General features: G+C 44.9%; 1 protein-coding gene across 5 annotated transcripts; it reads left to right on the top strand.

The window, feature by feature from the left end:
* The first annotated feature begins 668 nt into the window (after positions 1–668).
* kansl1a (KAT8 regulatory NSL complex subunit 1a) lies at positions 669–27,013 on the top strand. Of its 5 annotated transcripts, none has more exons than XM_070851530.1 (15): positions 669–753; positions 6,475–7,948; positions 17,931–18,072; positions 18,189–18,272; positions 19,748–19,857; positions 20,268–20,409; positions 21,180–21,345; positions 21,857–22,012; positions 22,485–22,694; positions 22,841–22,995; positions 24,438–24,562; positions 24,691–24,748; positions 25,452–25,564; positions 25,644–25,890; positions 26,257–27,013. In XM_070851530.1, exons 2-15 carry the CDS (start codon positions 6,543–6,545, stop codon positions 26,464–26,466), a joined length of 3,324 nt encoding a protein of 1,107 aa, XP_070707631.1. In that variant the 5' UTR covers positions 669–753; positions 6,475–6,542; the 3' UTR covers positions 26,467–27,013. The 5 variants fall into 5 exon arrangements, with proteins under 5 accessions (XP_070707631.1, XP_070707630.1, XP_070707629.1 ...); XM_070851529.1 differs by lacking the exon at positions 669–753 and adding an exon at positions 3,109–3,368; XM_070851528.1 differs by lacking the exon at positions 669–753 and adding an exon at positions 3,582–3,707.
* The last annotated feature ends 950 nt before the right edge of the window (positions 27,014–27,963 follow it).

Raw genomic sequence — 27,963 nt, forward strand, 5'->3', positions numbered from 1 at the left:
AAGCAGGTAAGTAAGATTTTGTCTTCTTATTTTCTCAAAATAAACGAACGCCCCGCTTGTCAGGAAAAAACTCTCGTTTGGTTAAACCTTCGGCTGTTCGATTTGAGCAGGTTGGATTTTTTTAGCGCACTTTTCCACCAAACGTGCATAAAACGGCAGTCATTGAGAAGTCAGTATGGGATCGGGAAGCAAACAAGCTAGCGAGCGTTAGCTTAGCCTGCTAGCTACGCTGGCTGCTATTGGCCAGCCAATAACGTTAGCTCTCTACGTCGGTCTCAAACATTAGCCTGGCTAGCGTTAGCTTCTCAACTAGCGCTGGCAGAAAGTGCTGTTAATTGTGTCACAAAAATCACTGGCAACGCGTCTTTTGGCACGACAGTGAATAGAGAAACCCCCCTTCATAACTTACTGTAAAAGATTCAAGCTCGGTGTTGAAATTGTTCAACATTATAAAACTTTTTCATTATAAATTTGCAATGATAACGTTCGTGTGGGTAACATTAGCCTGCTAGCGTTAGCTTGCCAGCTGGACGTAAAAAAAAAAAAAAAAATCCTTGAGACTCGCACCGCTGCCAAGACAGTTGACAAGTTTATTCCCTGAGCCTGGCTCTGTCCTGAAATGTTAACATATGATTTAACTCAGTTTGTCTGTTCGTTCTTTTTGTTTTAGGTGTCATGTCATTCCCATGTGTGGTGACTGGAATCATGGCCCCTTGGATTACTGACTGGAGTATCTCAACAATGGAGATGAAGGTATTCCTGCAGTTCACCTGTGATTATTTAGCTTTTATCTTCATATTTGAGTGTTTCTGACGGGAGGCGCTCTGGACCCATTTTTTTCACCTGTGGTCATGGGCTCTGAGTGGGGACCAGAACAGGAGCCAGGTTTCGGATACTTGTGGCCCATGTGAGTTGCCCTTTTTTCGGGAACCCCCGCAGGCAGAGCTGCCCTTTGGCCCGGGAGGGAGCCACATCATGAGGTGCATCTCGTTAGGATACGCACGCATTCCTGTGGAGGTATTTCAGACACCTGGGAGGAGACCCAGCACATGTTGGATGGATTACACAAGCCAGCAGGACTTGGATATGATACATGGGAAGCACCCAGGAGGGAAATGGAGGCAGCTATGCAGAGCCTGTTGCTGTTGTGACCTGGGGCAGGATAACAAGATGGACATATGGATGGATGTGTTTTTTTTTTCTTTTTTAACCAATCAACATTATAGCAGACGAGGATCAATGCAGGTCACCGGATAACTTTGTGGATAAACCCGCCAATACATCACATATTTGATCTTGACACACTTTTATTTAGATTTGCATTTGATATAATTTTCACATACACTCATGCTCTCTCATTCAAACATGCACACAAACACACACATTGATTATGACTTATTTATAATGTATGTCCGCTTTGGTAGTCTAATAATTCAGAGGCCATGCAAAACCTGAAACAAATCAGTGGTATGCATTCATTTGCATTTCGTAATAGCAGTGGAGTTGTACAACAGAGTAAGTCACAAGCATTGTCTGATCAGAGGCCAAACCCCTTTTTAGAATCACATTAGTTGCGTAAGCTGTTTCTGGTGATCACCAGGCTTAAGTAAATAATGCAGAACATTATTAAAGACATAAATATGCGTTATACTCGATAAGACACAACATGTAAACACTTTATGTGCAATGAGTATTTCCTGGGAAAATCTTCTAGCGTACAGGAAATACTTATTAAATGTTTATGTGAAAGTCGTTTAGAGATAAACTTAAGAATGAGGAAGACAAACAGAAGCACGAGGAAGATAAGCATAAGCAACAGTAGTCACTGAGTTACAAATGCAAATAGTCAAGTTACCACTGAAATTGAAACTTCCTCAACAAAAAGTAATATCAGTAGTGTGCACACTGCAGTTATCTCTGTGAAACCAGTAACTTATCTAAAAGGACAGTTTAAAATTCTAAAAATCCAGGACAGCTACATAAGTACTCAAACCTTTACAAAGTAAAAATGTGAGGGATTTATAAATTATTCAGTGCTACAACAACCTTTATTTATAATAAGTGCTAACAAGTCCTCTGTCCCCTAAAGATGGACTTTTATTGCGCAACTAAATGTAGTGAATTTTTATATCTTAATGTGAAGCTACATCCTGTTAAATTAAGGGATTGATCTTAATCTTATCAGCCAATGCATACGAGCCACAATGTCTAAATACTAATACAAGGCCCCATTTACACACAAGTACGCTGTCAAGTCCAATTTCTAGCAGTCAAGAGTGCAGGATGGACACACGAACAGCAACGCCCCTTCAATATAATGTCTTTTAATACAGTAACCCTGCAACAACAAATACAGTCTTCTATCTCTTCTATAGAATATTATATTGTTATGCGTTATATCATCTTAATCCGCTTTAAATGACCAAATACCAGCCTCTGCTCCGACCCAGACGCAACAAAAACAACTATACGTCCACCCCCTTGTAGGCCCAGTGATCAGTGCAGGTTTGGCAGGTTTTATGTGGCGTTGTAGTACATTTGGGCCATGGCTGCATGCAACAATCATGTGGGGAAGAGCTCCTTCAAGTGGCCACTGGATGCACCTTCACAGAGGCGGCTGTGGTGGTGGTGGGCGATCCAGTTCCTGTTAAAAGTGACATGAGAGGCAGCCAGTCTGGACTCCTGTAAACCATAACAGACACAGAGAGCATAGTGAGCCTATTATTATTATTATTAGTAGTAGTAGTAGTAGTATTAGTGAGCAGATCTGCAGCTGTGGGGAGCATTGCTTTTGTGCATGTGGGTTAAAAGCAGGTGGTTAAAGGGATATTTTGCTGTATTTTACAGTAGGAGAGTCATGCATAGCCACCAGCAGCACCTTTTATTATTATTATTATTATTATTCTTTAAATATACATACATACATATATCTATGTATATATATATATATATATATATCCAACAAGTACAAAACTGACATTGCGGTATCTTTATTTATTATTATAAAAATATTTATTATATATTTATGATATATTTGGAAAGACAATGCCCTCCTGTGGTATCTTCTTTTGAGCTTTTATGTCGTTTCTTATCTGCCCTTTACTCTAGTGGTGAGTATGAGAAATGTCTCCCGCCTACCAGCAACACACACACACACACACACACACACACACTCATGCGCGCACACACAGCCCTTCTATGTTTGTCAGACTCAAATCCGAGGGAGAGGAGCTAGCCGCCATTTTCTAAGCGTCTCTCCCTAAAACGAGAGAAAAAGGCTGGCGACGAACCGCCGTCTGGATTACCTATCGCTTACTGAGAATCGGGATTTTTGGTGGAGGATTGCGGTGAAATCGCCTACATTTGAAGTAAATCGGGCTGGGAAGGAGTGTTTCACGGCCTTGTCTTATATTCGCTGTAGCGGCTCGAGGCGAGCTAGCCGCCGAGCAAGGTGTAGATCGTTGATTCGCCCATTGCCTGAATCCGGAACGGACCCGAGCGGCTCCGCGAGCTGGGCCTCTTCTTCTCCTGGTGGGGGGCGATCCGGCTGCATTTATTATTATTTTTTTATTTTTGGGATTTATTCATGGCAGAGTGATCGATTCGGGCCGCGCTTTTGTGTTAGCACCCTTGGTTTTTTTCCACCGTAAAAAACTGCAGGGGGATTGTTGCCGAAATTCCCTCGGATAGTGCAACCTCGTCACGTGGTAGGTTCCTCCTTTTTCTTTGTTAGCGAGCTAGCTACACCGACAGGGTCTACTCCCAACTTCTCCGCCGCTGACATATGTGCATTAACGCCGACATACTGCCCGATTCCCCCGCAGCTTTGTGTAGCTCCAGCCCTCCGTGGTTTTACAACAACAGCCCGCCTTGTATGTATTTCCTCCGGTCTAATTGCGATGCACGCCGTGTTGTCTCCGCTCTGCAACGGGGGGGCTGTTTAAAATAAGTTGTGATGCATTGCGAGTGGAGGCGTCTTGTTATTATGGGCAAACGATGTCGTTTCGGGGTGTTTCATGACCTGGATTTGACTCTGACGTGAATGCACGTGTAACCGTGGCCCTTTTTAACCCACAAACGCATAAAGACTCCGGGCGTTATTGACTTAAAAACTGAGGAGGTGAAGCGCTCGGCTGCGCACACTGAAAATGTTTACTTGGAGAGCCCGGATTCCTCCTCTCTCTCTCCCTCTCCCTCTCCTTTTCTCTTTTTTTATATATATATAATAAAACCCCAGACATCATTAGGCTGCGCTGCTGAACCGAAAGCTTGAAAATGATCCATAATATGCAGCGTTTCACTGCGGTTGGCTTCACGCTAGCTTTCCGAGCAGGTTGTGTTTCTTGCATCAGCAGCTTTCCCGAGCTAACGCTAGCCAGCAGCCAAGCGCATTAATTTGCACGCAGTGTATAGAGTGACATGGTTTCTGGAGGGTTTTAGTCGATGTGGTGAATCGGCTGCTTTATTTATTTATCTTATTGTATTTTTTTTTTTGTCTTCTGGCACAAAAACACTGATCCCACACGGGGCTCGTCCGCGCGGATGCTGCTGATAATTAAAGATTATATTGAATATAACGCTGTTACACTTGCACGCACGCTGGCCAGAGGCGCCACCCTTCCTTTTAACATTTTCACATGCTTTTGTAAACACCACGGAGACATTTTGGGGATTGCGTTATGGTTGGCTAACGTTGGATGTGGACATTTTTTTTTTTTTTTTTTTTTTTTTTTTTTGTCGCATCTCTAGCCAGACAGCTTCCAGAGGAGCTGCAGCTGTAATGCATAATGAATTAAGGTTATGCATTTACTAATGTGCGTTATTTATTTCCTGCCTTGGAGCATGAACGACGTCGGTGTGTTTGAAGGGGGAATGGGCGGTTTGAGGTAGATGAATTGCATTGCATAATCTGCTTCGGAAATACCAACATGGCGTAGTGCGCGCTGACTAGAAACTGCGGTGAAATACTGAGCCCCCATTCATCTGACCCTGCAGACGATCCGCGGAGATGCAGCTCGCTTTTATCTCTCTGATTATTTGAAGGGAGGCTTCTTTTAAAAAAAAAAAAGAAAAGAAAGAAAAGTTTAACTCCTATGCAGGCAGGCTGTGTGAATGGCATGCTGTCCACTGAGGAAATACTTCATCTTAATCACGTCATAGTTGGTGACTTGTACATATTTAATTTGATGATCACAGTAATATTTTTGGCAAATCGAGCAGGTTTAATGGGTCCGGCTGAAAATGACACAGGAACATAGTCAGGATGACATCATGTGCTTTGGACTAATGCTGGGGCCTAAATCCACCTACTTACAGTGCCTGTGAGGAACCCTGCTGCACACCGACTTACCAGAGCACATGTAGGGCAGTGGGGTTTGGACAATTCGCCTTGGCTTTTCCCGTTTTGTCCCTCATCAGAATTCAATTCCAAAGCTAATTCTATAAAGAGAAGCCTTGTAAGTAAATGACAATGAGGGCTTGTTCACACAGGCATGGGTGTAGTGGGAATTATTTATTGGCCTGGGATGTAGCTCAGATGTCTTCTGTTATTCCATCTATATCGTTAGCATCCCACTCACCAAGGTCAGTGCATATCATTACATTTTGCTTATTAATTGAAGTCTTGGAAGAGGGCTCCGGGAGATTACTGCATGTTAGTGGTGATAATGAGGCAATCAAATTACTTTTTCTTGAATTTTCATGAGAGTTCAGATACTGGTCAGAAAGAGGAGAGTAAGTTTTCTTCCTCCCCTGAGGTGTTTTTCCCCAGTCCCTCTTTTTCTGTAGGATCATTTTTAGCAACACTTGCAACTTGTAGGTCAACAAAATGTCAGTGAGTTACCAGTTCGTTCGATTAGACCTTTAAATCATTAGGCCCGGGAGTCAGTATATTAGACTTGATATTAAGCAGGGTTATTAGTTTCCCTTGATTTATAGTTGGTGCAAAATCTTTCAGAAATGCTACTTTCTTCATAGATGGTGGTTAGTATTTTTCCACTCACCTTAAAGGCTTACATAACCTGTAGTGCAAGTATTTCAGTCGTTTGTTGTCTTGCTTATAGGTACAGCCTATATTCATGTTGTTTTCCACTTAAGTGGTATTTAATGAAGAGAAATATTTAAACATTTTCATGTTTATTGAAGTCAAAGCAAGTTTTTGAGCCCACTTGGTTATAAAGAGTTCTCATTTGCCATATTTCAGACTGAGCTTTATCCTTTCAAACTTGTTTAGGCTGTCACGGTAGCTGTCAGTCTTTACTTAAATTCCCTCAGAGTAATTGAGTGCACTGCAATGCAAATTAAAGTTTTGTAAAGCTGAAGGCTTCAGTATAAATATTAATAGTTAAACATGTTCCAGGTAGTGTCTGTATGTGGTTGTTTTATTAATGCTTGAGTTCATTAGACTTGTTTGTTTAACTTGTATTTCCTGTCTCTCTCCCACTTCTGTCTTTATTTCCTCTCTGTTCTATCCAGGCTGTCCTCAGGTGGGGCAGTAAGCGGGTGGAGTGGAGCAGGCCGCGGTGCCCGTCCCTCTGCACTGCATGGCTGCGATGGCGCCCGCTCTCACCGACGCCCCAGCCGAAGCTCACCACATCCGCTTCAAACTGGCTGCCCCATCCTCAAGTCTCTCACCGGCCAGTGCAGAGAACAACGGTAACGCCAGCAACATCCTTATCCATAGCAGCGGCCCCGCTAAGTGTAAGGCTGCATCTGAAGAGTGCCCTCTTGACTTCTGTGGCGGTGACCAGGAACAGCAGCAACAGCAGCCCCAAGCCGACTCTGTGGCTCAGGCCTCGGCCCTGGGCAAGCTCCAGCCACTGGTGGCTTCTTACCTATGCTCTGATGTGACACCTGTCCCTTCAACTAAGGAGTCAATCAAGCTGCAAGGAGTCCTCATCAAACAGTCTGTGTTGAAAAGCCACAGAATACTGCCCAGCTCTCTGCTCAACGGCGGAGGAGACTTCCTGTTGAGGAAGAGGCAGGCGATAGAACTCTCTGGTGGCCAGCTCAAAAGCCTCATGAGTGGCAGCACCAACGGTGGTGGCCAGCCCATGGCACCTGTCAACGGCCTGGCCAAGAAGCTGGCCACTATGCCTGGCCCTGGCTGCGTGGTGGCAGTGAACGGTGACAAGCCTTCTGCCACCACAGACTCTCAGTCCCAGAACCTGCCCTTGGACTCTGAGACCTTGACAGCTACCTTATCAGGGCATATCCCAGTGAAAGGAACCCTTAAACAGAAGCATCCCCCTGGGGTCTCTCAAAATACAGATGGAATAAACCTTGAACCACCCGTGCTTCAGTCTGTTGCACTTTCCCCTTTTACCCATGACAACCCTAACCCCACCGAACAAGTGAATTTGGAGGAGGCTGATTCACACACGCCTACCAGTCAGCCACAGGGCTCTGATAGGGAGAGACCAGGTAGCAGCCAGCAGGGCTCCCCGTCTTGCACACCTGCATCACAGCCTCCTCTACCCTGTAGTTCTTCCTCGGACAGCCTTGATGCTCATGTTAGGGAGCGCACCCTTCTCAACAGCAGCCGCCAAGCTGAGATCGAAAGCCGGCTACGGCGCTTGCGCAAACGTCTTCAGGTTGTACAGGCCAAGCAGGTGGAGCGGCACATCCAGCAGCAGCTGAGTGGCTTCTTGGACTCGGCTCTCAACCGGCTACTGGCTGGTAACCGCAAGTCGGAGGCGGCAACCCCTACGGCAACATGGAGGACTGGACGCCACTCTTCCTCAAACAACAGAGACAGCCTCAGTCGCTTCCTGAAAAGCGGAGCCATGCCCTTGGAACTGGAGAGGCTGTACCTGAGCGGATCGGCCAACCTTCATTCAGCAGAAAGCGCCTTTGACTCAGATGTAACAGAAAGCAGCTCCGGAGGGGACTCTGACCTGGAGGAGGAGGAGCTGGCCAGAGTGGACATTGAGCAGCGACATGTCAAAATGTAAGTGTGTGATCTCCCACCGAGACATCGAGCTTATTTAGTCCTGTACCTACTGTACGTACACAGTTTTGTAGTACTGAAGAGTTCGCTGCTAGAGCTCAAGCTGAATGGTGAAAGCAGCATTTATGTGAAAACAGGTTTCGCTGTGAATAGGATCTCTTGCTCAAAGTAACTCTCATTACTCTGTATGGTACTTGGAGTTCTTCAAATGTCCTGTGAAAGTCCCTGTATTTCTAGGCCTTGCAATATGCTACTCAGGCCTAGCAGGTGCTAATGACAATTATAACTGCCTGGTCTGCCTCAGTAGTGGTTGGGTCAAACTCCAGGGAGGGGTAGAGATATCATTCGCCCAGAGAGCATGTGTAGTTGTGTGGGTGGTATCATCCTGTGGAGAACACACAGGCTCGAATGGACTCAAAGTGAAAAGCTCTCTCGTCACACCGAGCTTCCTCCTGAGAGGGCCACGGCTGAAACCGAATGTTCTGTTTATCTGCAGAGCGAACAAGTGAGCGCCCACAGAGCCAGTGAATGTTTTGATTTTAAACCGAAACCAAGAAGAAACAGAGAGTTGGGGGTGGTGGCGGTTTGCAGAAGGTGTGGGTTTTATGTTTTTACATTCTGCCTGTTGTGATGCCAGGTTTACCCCAGCAGGAGCTTGTGAATGTCTTTCATGGGAAGTTCACACCAGTGTACTCGTTTCTGTGTCATTAGTGTTTGGAAGGGGAGAGAAAATACAGCAGGTGGGTCAGCAGCGTTAATGGACTCACTGACCTGTGTAGGATTGGGTAGATTATTAACAACGTAGCTAAGAACACTGATTTTTATTATCCTTTGCTGTGTTGACTTTAGACCTTTGACCTAAATATCTTCATAACCTAACGGGAAGTGTGTGCGTTGCGGTGTGATCCAAAAGTAGAAACATTGCTTGTAATGTATTCATACTGTGTCTTGTGCCGTTTAAGGTCAAAGGAGGTATTAGAGCGGTTTGTGTGCAAATTTACAGCGTGTCGTTTTCAAGGCGAATGGGCGGTGGGCTGCATTTATATGGCCTGAGATTGTAGGAGGAGGGAGTCTGTAGAATTTTGTTTATGGGGAATGAGACTTTAACAAAATCAATTTTCCTCTTTTTAAAACCTGGATGTTTATGTACGTTATACGTGTCTAATTAATAGAAAAGGGCCAAAACTAATGAAGTAAAAATGAAAACATAATCAGAGCTTTTGTCTTCAGTTGACGGCTGTAATGCAGAATTTAGATATAGAGGTAATTATGTAGACGGTGAAGGTAAATGACCCAAAAAGGGCATCTCATTATGGAAAAGAAATGTAGGCCTGACAGCTGGGCAGTGTGCTGCGCTGTGACTTTAAAGTACACAGTAAGTCACTTTGCAGCACTGTTGTTTCTTGTTTTTTTTTTTAAACAGTCGTCTTTGATATAGATGTTTATTACTCTTTCATCATAACACCACACTATCTGAACTGCCGTAGCAGTCTTGCTAACAGGTAATTTTGTTGTTTGAGAGGCACAAAATTAATCAGATCAATTTGATCATTCACATTCACAGTGTCCTGATACTTATTATTAAAAGGGGTTTTATCACCCCAGGTCCAGTAGTTTTTTTATTTAATTTGTTGATTATTATTTAATTGTAAAGTGAATAATCTGTGCCATTACATGACATGTATCGCCACCTATAAGAATATTGAATTATGCTTATTTCTTTGTAATAGTGAATGAGATTTGTCAGCAGGTCGACCACTTTGGGGTCGTGGTGATAGAAATTGGAACTGGCATTTTGAATAACAGTGTCTCATTAAATTAGGAATACAGGGAATAGATCAGAATGATCAGACTTGGTCCATCTGTCTATTCTGACTTAGACCTGAACCAGGAGTGTTTATAGTGTGTTTTACACATACCAGACAATTACATCGTATAAATATAAATGCCCTTCCAAGGGAATGAGGTTATAGGCTGCGTTAATTATAGGCTATCACAGTGTTCATGAATACCAGGTTGGTTTATAGTTGAATGTAGGATTTAGCCCTTTGTCTTAGCACCACTTCAGCACAGATGATTGTGTCATCCATTATCAGGAAGTGGTGTGCTTTTTTTTTGTTTTTACGTATCCAAACTGACCATTCTCTGTTTCTATTTATGATCTAAGAAAAGCAACCCGCTCTGCTTGTTTGCTGAGCCCAGTTAGACCAACCATACTGTATTTAATGTAGTCTCTTCCTGCCTGTTTAGCAGTACCTACATCTTTTAAGTATCTGGTATTTTTCAGATTTAACAGTCAGGAAACGGCAGCTACCTCAACACAATGGTAACATAACTCATCACTACAGTCACCAATACCTTTTTTTTTTTTCCTAATATTGATTAAGCGACCCCTAATGTCCTCAAACAACCAGGCAAAATAACTAAGCTGGTTCATTCTGAGCTGCAGTAATGGTTAACACGGCGTTTCTTGTTCCTGCTTTACCATGAAAGCTCTCCAGCGGCTGACCATCGTAACGGTTTTATTGTGAAGCAGCTATAGCCCCCCGCAACCCCCTAGTTTCTGCTGATAAGTCCTCTGTGCATTGAAATAGCTCTCCATAAATGTCTGGGCATTTTTAGTGCTTTTTCTTTTGTCAGTGGATTAGTAGAGAACATTACCAGTGTGGAATAAAATATTAAACCGTTTGTGTGAACATGAAACCCCCAACAGAGCAGACGAATAGTTATACACCTCATTGAAAAAGCTGAATTAAAGTCAATGTAAATCGATAATAAACTATTTCTGAGTTTGTCACTGGACATATAAATTGTATTATTAACCATCCAGCCTTATTTGAATGATCACCACTTCTATAAAATGAGGCTGCTAAGTAAGCAGTGTTCTCTGCTCTGAAACGAGGAGGGTGTGTGTTCATTAAAGGTGCTGAAACCAGGAAGACTGTTGAAACCACACCCAGTATGGTGTGAGTGTCGACAGCTGGTGTTTACTCTTCCTCCTCGTTTGTCTGTTGTCTGACTTGATGGGTTTATTTCCAACCTATCTCGATGTTGACGGTAGCCTTGTTAGCCTGCGGAGGTAGCTTAACCTAACCTAGCGTTACCAGTTCAGCCATCAACCCATCCTCAATAACCAGCATCCCTTCTAGAGAGACGTGTCCATGAGTTGGAGCCGTTTCTCCCCATTAGCTCTACATTAGATAACAGGAGCATCCAGATGCAGGCTCGTTAGCAGGCCTGCTAGCACTGTCAATAGCATAGCCTCATCTGCAGCTGCTGTGGAGTTTGTCCCTGGCTGGTGGGGTGGGAAGGCAGTGTGCCAGTTGTGTGACCCAGGCTGCGGTTACCTGCCCTGATTGTGAACTGATTTTCAACCCTCGTTAGCTCCGTTGTAAGTCCCGTTGCACCGCAAGCTTCACCCACAGGGTTAAACAGCACACACTAGTGATTGGGGACTCCATTACCTGCAACGTCAGGTTAGCATCTCCAGCTGGTGTTAACTGCCTCCCGGAGCCTCTGACACAGAGGAGCTCTAGTTTTTATGTAGTGTTAGCGGAGGGGTCGAGGTAAATGTGGCTCCAGCGCGCCATCCAGCCATGATTTCATGTCCGCCCAAAAAAATCCTGAACACAGAAATGGTGGCAAATAGTTAAGCGGTCGAACTCGACGATTCAGTATTACATTGTTCAGTCTCTTGACGTGTGTTCAGCAGTCATTTTCTAACAGGATACTTACTCAGACTTTAATATATGTTCATAGACCAGAACTACTAGTGCTTTCCTGGTTTGAAACAACACTATTTTACCTCCAAAAGAAATCTGTTGTTACTTCCTGTACTACAGATGTTGTTACTGATATCTGTATTCAGCTTGTGAACATGGCTTACTTATGCACTTTTGGGGGGGGGACAAAAATCACTGATTAATTAGTAACTGTAATCTCAAGATGCTGACCCACATAACAGCCAGCTGAAGCAAATATTGAGATGTTGTTATTGAGAGGATGTTCCTGCTCCCTGCAGGAGATGTGTTAAGCAACCCAAAGTCATATTTCACTCATAAAAATAACCCAGACCTTAGTGCACGTGACATCTAATTCAGCCGTGTTTTAGAAATGCACACGAGTTTCACTGATCTGCATTACATGTTGGACAATACAATCAAATTAGAGCTCAACAAATCGGCCTGAAAGAGCCTCGTTAATTTGCTCAGATGCCCACAAGTTTTTGTATTGCTGTCACAGAAACACCTGTCACTTACAGGTCTGCAAATGTTTACCAAGTGGGAGCACGTGTAAGCCTAATAATTCTCTGCGCTGAGTGAAAGCTGCCTTGAAATTGTAAAAGTGTCCATCTGTTAATGCCTTTATAAGCAGCCGTCTGATGCGTATTGTGTAATCATCTGTCACACAACACAACAGGGGGGAAAAGTGGTTCTCAGCTCCTGCAGAGGAGAAACCATACCTCAGCGTGAACAAGTTACAGGCCTTACAGCAGCAGGGTGTGTGTGCATGTATACCCATAATGCCACATTCTCACAACTGACATTTTGCCTCAGTTACCAATTAATGGCTTATGGCACTACACCAGTCAACACTACAGACAATGTAATGTCTTCTTCAGGCAGCAGCAGCACCTCAATTATTTAACGTCAGCTGAGTTTACAGCATTCGGGAAAACAACCTATTTGGGCTGCTTGTTACGACGCAGTGCATTGCTTACAACTAATCCTGTCATCCCTGTCTATACTGTAGACGTGGTTTCCCGTATCTTAGAGGATTGGGGGCCTGCCAACATCTGTTGCCGTGCTTATGCTGCAGGGCCTTTCTGCTCTAGCCAGTGTGTCTGTCTGTCTGTCTGAATGTGATGTCCATAATGGCCTCTTCAAGGGTGTGGGTGCCTTCTAGCTTCAAAACGATCTCTGCTTTTTATGCTAGCTGCAAAACGACTCAGACGGTTGATGGAGTAGAAGCGGACTTTCATGGGAAGTCTGTTATTTAGGCATTTTACACGGAGCACGGGTTGTTCTGTGTTAAGAAGCGAGTGGGCACAGCTTCTTGTTTCTGAGGCAACAATAATGCTCATCAGGAAATCTCAGAGCTTACATAATGGCTCATAGACAGAACAATGAAAATGTCTGAAATTTTATTGTCTGCCTGCAGGTTTCCAGGGTTTTTGTCTGCCCGATGATAAAGCTAGGTCTGGCTGGTCCAGAGTACATATTTGAAGGATCTATATGCAATAAGACAGTTAAAATGCCGGTCTGTCTGCTGCTCGTGAACTAGGGTAACTGGGTTGGCTGAGACTACAGCGTGCCTTTCATGCTTATGGCTCAGCATTACTCTGCAGTCTGAGGAGCTTAGCTATGTTTTCCCCTCATTTCATTCCTCTGTGTGTGTGTGTGTGTGTGTGTGTGTGTGTGTATTTATGTACGTATGTGAGTGCCTGTATAGGTTTCTGTCCCGTTTAACACATCTGGATGTGTTTAGCTCAGCCCAAGTTCCTCAACACGAACCCACAGGCGTTACATAACCCCCCCCCCCCTTTTATGTAATGACTGCTGCAGCTCTCTGGCTGCATTTGCCCTCTCTAGTTTTTCCTGCCCCACACCCTGTCGGCCTGCCTTGTTCACAATCCCGGCTCCTGAGCAGTTTTCTTCCTGTAAAAGAGGAGTTCAACCAGCTGTCCTGGCACATCAGATGAATCTGGAAACGAAGGCCATTTCCAGCCTCACTAAACTTTTCAGTGTTTGGATAATTTTCAGATTTTTTAATGTGTAATCTGCGACTCTGGAGAACAAAGACATGAAAATGACAGCTGCTGCTTTGATTTTCCCCTTGTTCCTGTTACTGAGCATGAATGACTGGTTTGTGAAGTATAATTTCAAAGTGGTTTTATTGCGTTTCATAAGGAAAGCGAATGTCTGCAGACATGATGTCTCAAAATGTACGTGACTATGATAAAGCGGAAATTATGCCGTCATTGATTGTCACTTGATACTCTGAGATAACTGCCCTGTTTAAGCCGGACATGGGCTCACTTTTTTGCCCACAATTGGAGTTGATATTAAGTATCCGTAATTAATTTTTCCCTCATTATCCATATAGCTGCACAGTGATTGGGCCAAATACAGCCGTTCTCACACAGGAACTCCAAACAATGTCCATAAAATCAGGTTCTAACATTGTCTCGACTTGCCCTTTCAAACATGTAGTGTACAACAGCAGTGTGTTGTGTTCTTTTACCTACTGGAAATACTTTGTTTGGCTCAGGCGAGGGTTGGCGATTGGGAAGATTGTGCAGGAAGAAGAGGACTTATCCATAACGATGGTTGATTTTGCATTGATTATCACCGCCGCGTGTCTTTGGATGCATCCACAATATCACAAAAGAGTGGAAAGCAGTTTGAGGAAAGCAGAAAAGCGAATAAAGTGTGCCCACCCACTGCCAATTCTCCAGATATTCACACATTGAGCATTACATGGATTTTATACTGCGACGCTTAATGTACGGTGCAACTGATTTGGACGTTTGTGTTCACACATACAGCTCCCCTGGGTGATGTCTAGATAATTTCAGGATGGAGTTTGTCAGCCCAATATCTGCATTTAGAAAATAAAGCCTGAATCACAGCTCTGCTTTAGTGTCCCTCTATAATTGGATGTTTCAGTGACGAACTATTGTGGCAAATCTCATACCTTCTCATCATAGTTAGCTCGAGCAAAACATGATCAATCCACAGCAGCGGTGTGGTGTTGTGGCACATGCCGCTGAAACAAGGAAATGAATCTCGGTGAGGAAAGGGGACAGATGAACGCTGCTCCGCCAACTAGAGCCCAAAACTGTATTATATTTTTTGTGCATGAAGGTGTCAGAGGAGACAGCTGAGCATGGAGATGAGCAGCATCCGTGTAATGGACATAAATTGGATGGCTGCATATTTTGTGCTGTTTAACGGCAGCTCACCTCACTTCCTCCTACGTGTTAGAGGTTATTTATTATGGTCTGTGCTCACTGTTTGTGTGTTTCAGCATTTTCTTCTAACATGGTTTTAATTGGACTTATTAGATACATTTTACATGTGGTGTGTTTTGTTTTTTTTTTTTCAAATTAGGATGGATTAAATCATCACAACAGGCTTTTGTGAGATTTTGAATTATGATGCTTGCCTTGGGAGGCTTGCCTGCTCCCGTTTTGTTATCTGTGGAAATGGTGTATTCTAATAAAACCATTGCTTATGAAATACAGCAGCAAACAAATAAAGATGCAGTGTAAAAATGCCTCTGTAGTGGAGTGATGGTATCATAAGGTATGATGGGAATGTCAGAAACCTCGTTTCTGAGTATTTTCACACAGGAGACTTGCATGTATACGCTCTACCGCACATGTGCTCACGGTGCTAATTGATGAAATGGTGAGCAAAAAATGGCAGAGCAGACGACAAAAGAGCAAATCTAACCTAAGACATCGACAATTTGGCCTTTAAACTGTGATATAAATGTGATTTTGTGCATTTTTTTTCTTGTAGCACTGACTGCACAACTGTGATATTGTTAATCTTAAAGCGTCTTAGCATGAAGGAACATCACACGTCTTCTCTGCTGATGGTGCGTCAGGTGTAAAATGTGTCGGCCGTTTCAGCCCAGAGGCCTGTTGGTTTTTTGGCGGACAGCTGGGCCCCGTGTTCGAGCCGTCGTGTTGGTTTTGGGAGGGACGGTATGGTACAGGGGTGCCCAACGCCATACAACATATGTGCTGCATCCAGAGAAGCACCACAATGGAGAATGTGCTGACGGCCAGAAAACGACGGCTGCAGTGATTGCCGCTGGTGCTTTGTGTGTGTGGGAGTAGGGGGGAGGAAAATATGTCCTGGTTTGGGGGTGGGGGGGTGGAGCTCCTAGTGTCGGGAGAAGGGGGATTTCTCAGTGCTGCTGACTGACCCCTCCTCCTCATCCTCCTCCGTCACTCTGACGATTAAGGTCATTGGACTTTTACTGGCCTCTGTGTATGTTACTGAACTGCAGTTAAAGCTCTTCCTGCATCCCTCTCACTATAATCTACATTTGTGGCTGAACAAGAACTGGAGTTGGGCTCCAGTGAGCTCTTCATCCTTAATTTCCCACCTCAGTGTCCCTTTTCTGTGCCCTTTATACACAGCTTTGCTCACCTTTGTGCTCGGGCCAATGCTGAGCTACCTTCTGCTTCGGCGTTGTGACACACTCTGCAATATATCCCCAGTCTTCTGTCACTGAGAATATGAATCTCCTTGAGATGGTTTTCCCGCACCTGGCCTCTCCTCTCCTCTCCTCGCCTTCGCCGGATCAGGTGTCCACCCACCACTCGGTGAATCACGGCAGCCTCAGACTTAAAGTGTGCAGCAAAACGTGCGCCACACTTTGCGCCTCCAGTGTTGTTCCAAGCTGAGCCTCCACGGGGACTCGCGTATGCAGATGAATTGCCAGTGCATTGATCTGATGCACCAGCCATGGGCGTGTTTGTGAGCGTTGCAGTGTTTGGGAACATTTCCCCACCAAGTGTGTGAGAACAATACATGTTTATGTGTGTGGAATAGCAGAAGGAAATGCTATTAGCAGGTAGCACTGCAGCTGTGTCCTTGGTAACGTGTTTGAGTGAACGAGCCATAGATCGCTAAACGCTGTGGCTGAGTGAGGGGGAACAATCAAGACATCCTTCATTGCACTGATTGGTGGCTGATGTCTGCGTCAAAGCCACAGTAACTCTCCTTCCGCTCAGCTCCACAATAAGACAGGATGCCTGGTTGGATTATTGGTTATCCCAGTGTCTGCTGCGCTGTTCCCTGACCCAGCCCCACCCCCTCCAGCGCCCTGTGGCCTGTAGATTGCTTTTAAAGCCCGTCTGTTCCTCTCCAGGCTGCCAGAGCCTCCCAGCCCTTGTTGCCACTCGTTCGCTCCCCTCTTCATCCCCTTCCCAGCTCCTCTCCATTCCCAGCAGTAGCATTTTCTCCACTTCCTCCATCCTGGTGGAGCTCTGAAAATTGAAAACAGAGACGGGCGTGGGGAGGAGAGAGCGCAGAGGAGTCCAAGGTCTATCTTTGTCTGCCATCTGAGTCATTTTTTTTTTTTTTTTTTGTTCAGCCACGGTCACTGCAGCCAGTATTTTGATGAAACGGCGCCCTCTGTGGTCACTGCTGCTCAGTGCAAGAGCAGACATTTTCCTCTCATGTCTGCCTTTGAAATGCCCATTCTGTGTGTCATACTGGTAAAATGGAGTACTCTGCTCTCAGTTGGCATCCACTCCTAGTCATGAATTAAATCAGCGTGATTAAAAGAAAATCCCTTTTTCTAATGTTTCTCCTGCTCTTTGGATGCATGTCTGAGCATATTTTTTTTTCTGATGAGAGTGCTCTTCAGGGTGGCTGCGGTTCCCATTGCTAGGAGCTTTGTATAATGCTGATTCACTGACCTCTGCAGTCTGATGGGGGAAATGCTCACTAGATGTGCTGTGCTGTGCTCCAAATGACCAGTTTTAGTAATATTTCAATGTAATATGTTCAATAGGATTATTCATAACAGACCAGACGTTCACCATACCTGCCTGAGTGCTATGCACAGCTGAAAGGGAATTGACTAAGTGACTGTAATAAGAGCTGCAACTGGTATTATCATTATTATTTTTTAAAATCTGTGGATCATTTCCTCAATTAATTGTCAGAAAACAGTGAAAAATGTCCATCCAGGATCTCAACATATCTTGTAGATATAGATATTCTATTTACAGTTATATAAAACAGACAAATGCAGAAAATCTTCATATTCAAGACTGAAAACAGCAATTTTTTTAACCACAACTTTGCCTCAAGTCACAGATTATTTTACTTGCTTAATCATTGCAGCTCTGCGCAGAATATATAATCATTATAGTTGTATTTCTTATAATTGATTCAGACTCTTCCCCTGTTCACCTTTTTTAAATCGAACTCTCAAACCCTTCTCTGACCCCCAGATGGAAGCGGGCAGAGAGCCGCTACACCGTGGAGAGAGCTGCTATCATCAGCCACTGGAACTGGCTCCAGGCCCACATCTCGGACTTGGAGTACCGCATCCGACAGCAGACCGACATCTACCGACAGATCCGCGCCAGCAAGGTTAGTCGCTCGCTCGTATGTTGAATACGCCCGTCGCCGTGTGCGTACATGTGCAAACGTCCTCCCTACACGTGTCTCCGGGGTGGAAGTGTAACACTCGGGTCTCGATTCTGCAGGGCTCAGTAGAGTTGGGAGGTTCTGCCCCCACCGTGGTGTCCACAGGTGGGACAGACGTGAAGACGGAGCCCGTGAATACTCAGGTAAGCAGAGTGAAAGTTGGCAGGGGGTGGCGTTCTGCACAGCTTTAAAAACTACACGAGTTTGTCTGTTAAGATTAATTTGCAGTGTGAAGTTGATATCAAATCTCTGGAGATGGTATCTCTAACTGATCATGCAGCATGTTGTGCTAGTGGAGTTTTTTTTGTGATAATTGAGGCAGTCATGACTGACTGGGATGGACATATTTTAATTTGGTGATGCGTTGTAGTGATGATTAGGCCACTGGGACAAAGCAGCACTTTTAAGCACTCACATTTAATGTCAGGGTTTGTGCAAAGTATTTGAGATTTGAATATACTCCTTGAAAAATGCTTTATTTTCAACACACGATCACTCATGTAAACCACTTTTTCTGTGAGTAAAAAGGAATTCTGTAAAGCTAATTCTTCATTTAATATACCCACTTTAATGTGGCTAAATTTTTTGGGTTAGTTACCTTGAGAGTGCTTGAACTGTACTCTTAAAAAGCTGGGCAAACCTTGTAATGTGAATTTGTGAAGAATCAATTATAACAGCAAGAATAAACCTCAAAAACCCTGTTGCAGGAGTAATTTAGGTAAAAGAACTATAAAACAGCACTGCATTAACCTTCAGACATCTGCATAAAACCATGGAAGCACATTCAGGTTAACCCTCCATTTAAATGTGCAGAATATCAATAATGTCTGCTACAAAATAAATGAGAGGGACTTTATATTAAATTTAAATGTGAGCTGTTGACTGTCCTCTGCACTCACAGGCTTATTTCTAGGTGCCTGATAATCAATGAAACATTCGGCTTGTTTGTTCTTGTCAATCGAAGCATCTGGTGGAAATGAAATGTCAAATGTTCACAGGAAATTATTTCTTTTTATCTGTCTCTCAGGTCTGGACTCAATCAGACTGAAAAGCTTTTGTGTAATAATCCCTCACCATTCATATCCAAACATTTGATGCCGGCAGTAGCTCGTCTTTCTGTATATGCTCATACAAATGTTTGTTAAACTGCAGGCGGTCAGTTTTCACTTCAACCTTGATCTTATGCTATGATTTAGTGTCATCGCTGAGGCACAATGTTGATTTAAAACAGAAGTCATCGGCTTTTATCGAGCATTGCTGAATAAATACAGAAGAATTAGTAAGCGTCAAGTGTGGAGTTAATAAGATAAAACCTCCAAACGGTGACGGCGTGACTTTGGATAACTAATAGTGTTCATTTGTGTGAGACAGAGCTCCAAGCTGTGCATTGTGATGGCAGTGCAGAATAGGGTTTTTTACGTTTTGGGTGAGCCAAGCCCTTTTCACAGATGTAGCCTGAATAATTCAAGGCCACAAGACCGGGATGATCCAGTGAGTCCAGTATGTAGTTTCCTTAAATATCGCAGGTCCGCTTAGTGCTGCTGGTGTGAGCCCGTGTCGCTGTGCTAGCTGACACCGCGTGTGGTCTTCACTGGTATCTTCTTATCTGTCCACGCAGGATGCCGGTTCAGAACGGCTGGAGCACGCAGGCGCCGCCCACATCACCAACGCAGAGGCCGGCCCCTGGAAAGGTCAAAACACACAACCAGTTAACGGCGTCCTCAGCAGGTACAGCTGATAACGATTACCTCACTTCAAGTTCCCAGAAGGGACTCTGCTTTCTGAGAAACACAAGAGGAGACTTGTTGATGATAATGGATTTTAGGGATTCTTAATCATGAGCTGCTGATGTTGCTTAGAGCTGCAACAATTAGTCGCTGAATCGACAGAAAAGTAATTAACAACCACTGAGAATAAAGATTTTTACCATTAAATATACTAATTTTATTTCACTTTTCCTGCTCAAAAATGAAAGATAAAGGAACCACCAGTGTCTGTTTCACCTTTCAAAGACACAAAATAGACTTTATTTGTTACTGATCTGTTTTTAATTTGTCACTTGAGACAAATCATGTTTCTATTTTGGTTGGAGGTCTGCGACGTGTGTCCTCATTTTGCTCTGTTGGCTGTTGTGGTAGGATGGCAGAGAGTGCAGACACCAAGCACCAGCAGCCGTTGGCCTACGACAGCACGTGCGTGGCCGCGCGCACGCGACCGCTAGTCAGCTGTCGGCGACGTCGGCTCATTCAGCCCAACACTGTGCCCAACCTCAACGGCAAGGTGAGTGTCGCTGGGCAGAATGTGGACAAACTCGGTGCATGCAGAAAATGCTTCACTGGCAAACCATGCAGCGCTGGAAGGAACAGAGAGGCCGTGTGTGTGTAGAAACGGGTCTGATACTGACGCCTGTGTGAGGAAGTACGCTGAAGATGTTGAATGAAGCGGCTTTTTATTCTCAGAAATCCTGTGTGTTTTTAAAGCTGATGTGTCTCTCAGTTTGTAACCTAATGGCTGAGTAAACTGGAGATGGCTGACTTGTTGGTGGAAAACTAGGGCAAACAACAAAGAAGAGTAATCACCCATGTGACAACTCACAAGTTGTAGTTGAGGGGGGAAAAAAAAGAAACATTGGCTGGTTGCTCATGCTTCTCCCCCCATGACATGACTGCTTAGGGTTATAAGGCCTTAAAATGCCTTGTGTGCACTTATATTGCAGGAAGATTAACAGAACAGTTTGTTTCCTCAGTCTGACCATTTATAGTTTCAGGACTGACGTGTAATTTTACCTGTATTGTTTTTTTTCTTTCTGGTTTGTAAATTAGTCTCCCGTTCAGTACAACTAATATCAGAGCCATTTCTGGAAAATGCATGTACTCAGTCACCATGACGACAGCGGCTTAAATGTTTTATGGGTTGGCTCAACGGACTTAATCGGTGCATTAAATTGCCCTTTGTTCTCAACTGAGTAATATGTCCTAAATTGTTGAGTTAATGTAGCTGAATTATGGGTGTTCACAGCTGATTTTCAACCGTCCTCTGTCCACCCACAGGCCCAGAGGAGCAGCTGTGTCCAGTGTAACTGCAGGGTTAACCCCAGCTGTGTGATGTGTGGTGGCTGGCCCACCCCCAGAGAGGACCCTCAGTATGAGCTGCCCACCCTGGAGCGCCTGTCAAGACTGGATCTTGGCGTCCACCCCATCCTCTCTTTCCCTGATGGTCAGTGCGGGGCTCCTCGCTCAAAGGAGACCTCAGTTTACGCAGTCATTTCCTACTTTACATCCAGAGGGGAAGACAAACAAGGAGTGGCCGTAGTCAGACTTCTCTCCAGGAAGTTCTGCGAGAACATTTTCAGAGATTTAGATAATCTGTGACGGGTGTCACGTTCCCCTGAATAAGGGATGTCTTCTCAGTGCTTGGCTGCTTCATACCGCTCACTGATAGTAGTGTCCTTTTAGCTTGCAGAATCTTGTTTTGTTTTGTATCTTCATGTCAGAGCATATTTCATATGCAAAGTTGTTGTATTCACAACCGCAGGACAACAACGGACTTGGCATGAGCTCATGTAGTAGACTGCCTATGGCTCATTATAAATTTTGCATGCCATTGTGAATTGCTAATGTTGAACTACAGATGGCAAATCTGAAGAATGGAGCTTTACGCTGCACACACGGTTGAATAGTGGTGAAATGTTTAAAGGCTCAAAGCCGCGTGTCTGTTCCCTCCTCAGACGTTTGTATAGGCCTACGTCTGCAGCAGGTGATGAAGAGCCAGTGGCAGACCAAGTCACTGGACAGGAGCAAACCACTGAAGAAGCTCTCCCTCAAACACAAGCTGTCCACGTCCAAAGAGAAGCACAAGTTCACCAACTCGCTCATGGCAGTCAGTAAGTACAGCTTCAGTCTGCAGGGCCTCTAATGTCCCTTAAATGTCTGCGACTGTATTCCCTGGATATAAGACTCCCATATAGGCATTAAAAATACACAGGGATAATGAAATAATTTTTAAAAATCAGACAAGTTCCTGTGTAACGGCCTGAAATTGTGAAATAATCCAGTAAATTCTAGTTACTCATTATGATGCAATGATATTTCATCCTGCTTCTTTTCACATTAACAATTTATTGCATTCTTAAATCCAATCCAGCTGTTTTTATTTCACAATGCCGTTTGGTCCAGTAACCGTTTTGTGTCACAATGCCACAGAGCTCCAGCAGCAACAACCTATGATCTTTCTACAGTAGCTTTCCCTGTCTTATTTGGATGTGTGCTCCCTAAAATGTTTAAGTTGAAAACATGTCTTTTCTTGTATCTGCTCCGCCATCTAACCAGAACTTTAACTCGTTCCCGTCGTTGCAGGACTCGGCCACTATAAGAACCGCGCCGAGAAGCCGAGGACGGTGGACAGCAGCGGGGGCAGCAGCAGTGCTGTCCTGAACACGGCCCGGCTCGAGGGCCAGGCTGTGTGCAAGACCGAGCGGCTGCAGGCCCTCTCCACGCCGCTGGGGCCCTTCGACAAGAACTACAGTCGCAAGAGATTAAGAGAGCACTCGCTGGAAAGGACTGACTGTGAGTCTACTGAGTGAAGCCCTGGCTGTAGACTGTAGAGTCGTGTATTGTAGCATAAATCCATTTCTTTGAGGTCCTTTTTAATGTGATATCAAAGGTCCATGTTGTAAGAAATCATCTAAATGCGCCTGTGTCCTGTCCTCCAGCCTCCCCAAAACTTTTCCTGGACTCGAGCAGCCCCTGTCCAACTCTGGCCAACATGCACTCGTCCCTCCACAGCCCCCTCACACGCCAGCTGTCCACGTCTTCAGAGAACTCCACACCGCTGGGCCCCAGCAGCCAGAGCGTCCTGAGCACACCTGTAAGGACACGCTGGACCACTTCTCACTGCTTGTTCGATCTGATAATGAACAGGGATTCACTAGGACCGCCCCCCCTCCCTCAGATTGAAAAGCCATTAGATTAGAGGTCCTTAACCAGTCAGTTTACAAACCCAATCACAACACACACAGTTTTTATTTCTCTGACCGTGTGGAAGTGTGACAGAATATGAGCGCGTTAGAGCCTCTAAAACGTGAGTCTCAAAGGAGCTGCAGTGACTGAGACATTTAGCCGACTCGGAGATACTGTAAATGACATCAGGCCGAGTTTAGGCGACGTTCTCTGACAGACACTGTTGACATGAGAGATTCTGATAAAGCGAGTGGGTGGGCAGAAAGAGAAACTAGAGTCAGACTGAAACTTTATTTGCTTTGTTTTTTTTGCGGTTGCTGAAGCAGAAAAAGTTCAGGAAACAAAAACACTGAGCTGCACCGCTCACAGTAGATGAACTGTTGACATCAGACCAGCTGCTGTGGTTTCAACTACTGCAGGACTGGATTGCACACAGGACTCCTTTGAGAGATGATCTGTAAGCAAGACTACCCAAGGCGTCGGTGTTTAAATCTCAGCAAGGATTACAATTATTTTGAAACATGTTTGTCAGAAATCCTCCTCCCTAGTGACACGACAACATGGAAACCTGTTCAGCACAGTGTGTACTCTAATATAAGCAGTTAGAGGTGGGTCAGCTGGACAGTAACTGATAAATGATCCTTATTGAAATGGGCACACGTGTTAAACTCCCACTGACTCGAATACGGTTTCAGGCCGTAACAACATAAAATCGTAAGGCTGTCGTGATGCAGGGGCACAGACGATACTTGTGGTATTTAAAACTATTAATACACACGTGATAACAAAGTGCTTCGTTGCAAACTAAATGTGCTCGTCTCCCTTTATAAAAATTAGCCACAAACAGAATGTGAGGGCAAAATCAGTGGACATTAAATCACAGTACACCAGAGTCATTAGTTTAACCTGCGGTCTCGCACACAGAACCCTCTGTTCTGCTCCGCCAGGTGATTTTATTTCACCTGTTTCAGTATAATCAGCTCTTTGTCCTTGCTGCCGTACAGTTATGGTGGCGGACGTCTGTCTCCACCTCCCCACGCTGGCATTTTGAGCGTGACTCATTCACCACACAGTAAACAAAGTTAAAGATGAATTTGAAATGTAACATTTATTATCATTATCACTAAAGTTTTCTTCTTTTGGCCACAATAATTGTGTGGTGAAAATCTGACACCATGACAGCCCTCCTCTGCAGCGAGCTCACCTGTGGTATTTAATTATTCCCAGCAGGTCATAGGCTGATTAAAGGCCGTGGTGTGAAGTCACTGATCTTCTAGTGATGCACTGGATTACATTACAGAAGCGTGTAAACTGTTTTCATCCATGTTGAATCCTTCCTGTGTCCCCCAGCAGCAGCCCATCAAGAGGAGGCGAGGGGAAAGCTCTTTCGACATCAACAACATAGTCATCCCCATGTCTGTGGCCGCCACCACCAGAGTGGAGAAGCTGCAGTACAAAGAGATCCTCACACCCAGGTGAACACCACACCTCACCGGCCTCACCTTTTTGTCCCGTGTGGTCGGGTTCCTCTTCAGGTGTGATCATACAGTTACTGGGAAGCTGCCGGTTTCCTCTACTCACATTCATTTGTCTGTCTGTGTAGTTGGCGATCTGTGGACATCTTCTCTCAGCCCATCACTGAAGAGGAAAACGAGCGGGAGGTAAGTGCTCGGGACCACCTGACCCTCCCGTCTTTGTCCCCGGTGATCTTTACTCATTTACCTGTAAAACTTTCCACTGGCTCTAACTGTGCGGCAGTGAGTGAATGGCGACATCTGGTGGTCAAACCCTTTGAAGGTTCTCTCTCTGTAGTGGAGGCAGAGCAGTCGAACAGCCTTTTTTTTTAACTCAAGAAAGCAGCGACCTGAGGTTATTTACATTACTTACTAATCTACAGATTAGTTTGGATTAATAGTCAAAATAAAATGTGAGAGAATAATAAAAAATATTCAGTTTGATGAAGGCAGGGTGTCTGAAGTCTGAAGTTTATAAAGATCTGAAGTATTTTCTAGTCTGCTGGAGGCTTTAACATTCGTCATACTGTGTATTTGAGCGTCATCGCTGCGTTAGTGCTGTCACTAGGCTGGAAAATCCTCATTCAGGTTTTGTATAATTGTTCCAGAAATCTGACCTCTGAATGTAAAACCGAGTTGTTATCTTCTAATTGGTTAATCCACTCACCCTGCTGCTGCTCCTGCTGCTGCTCCACGTCTTGTGTAATGATTAATGAGGAAGCAAACCTGAGAAGGTCGAGGTTTATTTGACATTTTTTTTGCTCAGTAAATGACCTAAATGCTAAATCAGTCATTAAAAATGTGGCCGTTGGCACATTTCAAGGGTCCTGATGGTGTTTTGTGTCTGCAGGTGGAGGATCTGACAGACGCAGCCTTCACCTTGCTCCACCAGCCCTACGAGGACCAGGAGCGCTCCCGTTGGACTTGGATGGCCTTGGCTCCCGCTAAGAGGAGGGGCAGCAGGTCAGTACCGCCATCACACACACACACACACACAGGTCTTTGTTTGGGGGCCGTACATGTGAACCGCTCTGTCCCGCAGGTCGTACAAATCTGTCGACGGACGGACCACGCCGCTGCTGTGCGGGACCAACCCTCCCACCCCTCAGCCTGCGTCCCCAGGCCACTGCCCCATGCTGCACGACTACAGCCACGTACCGTCACCCATGAGTCCGGCCAGCCCCGACACCACCTCCAACCCCCACACGCCCTGCTCAAGGGACTCCCATCGGCTGCTGTCCAGCGAGGACACGCGGTGCTCTACGCCGGACTTCACCTTCGAAGAAAGGGTTCGTACTGTGACACCTGATACTGCACGGCTTTGTTGAAGACTTTATTCTAATTGGTCAATTTTGCCGTGTTATTTCTGTATAACACACTTTGTTGTTATAATATTTTAGGCCAAACTATTGATTTCATTAGTTAAAAGCCAAACAAGCCTCTTCAGGGTTCGTTCTGCCGTAATGACTCACTTTATTAAAGGCCCCATGTTCTGCAAAATGCACTTTTTAATGTTTCACGGAGATGTCGAGAGCGAAGCAGCAGATTGTTTCTGTTCTTCTGAAACTGCTTTTAGAAAATTTTTTTAAAATGGGACCTTGAATGTGTAGAAATGGTGATTTGACGGCGTGTTTTTCGCGCTGTGATGTCCGCAGACGGTAGCGCCGTGGGAGCGTCGCAGCTTCCCCCTGCCAGAGGACCCGGCCCCGGAGCCCGAGGCGGAGAGCGACCACCACATCAGGCCCAGAATGCGCAGCATCTCCGGCTGCCGAGCGGCGGCCTACGGACGGCTCGACTCGGACGACATGGAGATGCCTTGTGACGACGACAGCGGCCCCAAACACAAGGCCCCCACCCACCGATGAATGACTCACAGGCTGAGGTCCCTCCTCCCCCCCGCCCTCACCCAGGCAACCTCCCCGGCCCTCACCCTGCCTCCCCCCCCACCCGCCCCCACAGCTCCTCTCTGGCATTAACAAGCAGAACCTCAAAGCAGAATAAGATATTAAATGGGTTCCTGTTGTTTGATATTCAAACATCAGTCTAATACTTTTCACAGTTTTTAGTGAACATTATGGAGATAGAAGCCTTTCCCTACACTTGTTTTTGTCACAGGAAAAAAAAGGATAAATGTTAAAAAAAAAAAAAGTATAAAACAACACGTTACAAAAAATGTTTTCTGTAGTAGGCTAAACAATGTACATGGGGGCTTAGTGGTGTTTCATATGTCGCGTGTACACTTGTAGCGCACTATGTAGCGGACTCCTCAAAATATGGCCAAAGGGTGTTTTCTATTGACTAGTTTGCTTGTAATTCCCATGTACATTTTTAGTGGAGTGACAAATAACAAAACAAGAAAAAATACCCTCCTGCCCCTCTTCCTCCTCCTCCTCCTCCTCCTCCTCGTCCTCCTCCTCATCCAAATAAACAGGTACATTTGAGATGTGGCCCCCTTCTTCTCCCTCTAGAGGTCGCCTGAAATCACCAGAGCACTTCTCCAACTGCCAAGTCCACTTTTGTTGGTTTGCTTTCTTTGTTTTTGTTTTTTTTTTCATTCCTGACATGTTTTATTTGTATATCTGTTTTGTCTGTTCCAGCGTAACACATTCTTTGTGTTTTTTGAATAGTAAATCATTCCTTTTTACAGTCTCTTTGGAGAGTGTCCAGCTCCCGTCTCGCCCCCCCCCACCCTCACCCTCACCCTGCCCCTCCTGCCCTCCCTTCCCTCCCCCACCACCACCACCGCCGCCGTCTCTTTACTCTCGGTTCTGTTAGAAGAGGGGTGATGGCAAAGAGGTCTGGGGTGTCTTTATGAGCACTTTCCCTACAGGAAGCGCTGCTGCATGCTGAGAAACATGCTCATGTTAGTCTTATCACAACAGCACACAGTAAGATTTCCACTTATTAAAAAAAGAAACTAAATGGCAGGTTATCGGGGATGATTGTACCATCTGCTAATGTCACTCCCTTTTCCTTTTTGCGTACAGTCCTTGCTGTATTAGAAAAGTTAAATTGTGGCAAAATAAAGACGTAACACAGTTACCCCCCCACCCCCTCCTCTTCTTTCTGGTTCAGCTTGACAAGTTTTCTCTTGCAGAACATTTCAGATGTAGCAGCTCTTAGCTAGAAGCCACCCCGAGCTCAGGTTCTTCAATTTAAGGGAATATTTTCTGCTGTTTAATACCTTCACTCTCCGATTGATCAGATCTAGACTACTCTGTTGCAAAGATGGATTTTGTTTTTGCCACCCCCACAAAGTCATAACCGCACTCTTTGCCCCCCCCTTAAGTAACTAATTGCTATGCAAAAAAAACTATGGTTTTCATTTTACACCTTTTTATGCCACAGCCATTCAATCACTG

Source organism: Pempheris klunzingeri, chromosome 20 (genome assembly GCF_042242105.1).
Source record: "Pempheris klunzingeri isolate RE-2024b chromosome 20, fPemKlu1.hap1, whole genome shotgun sequence".
Taxonomy (NCBI): Eukaryota; Metazoa; Chordata; class Actinopteri; order Acropomatiformes; family Pempheridae; genus Pempheris; species Pempheris klunzingeri.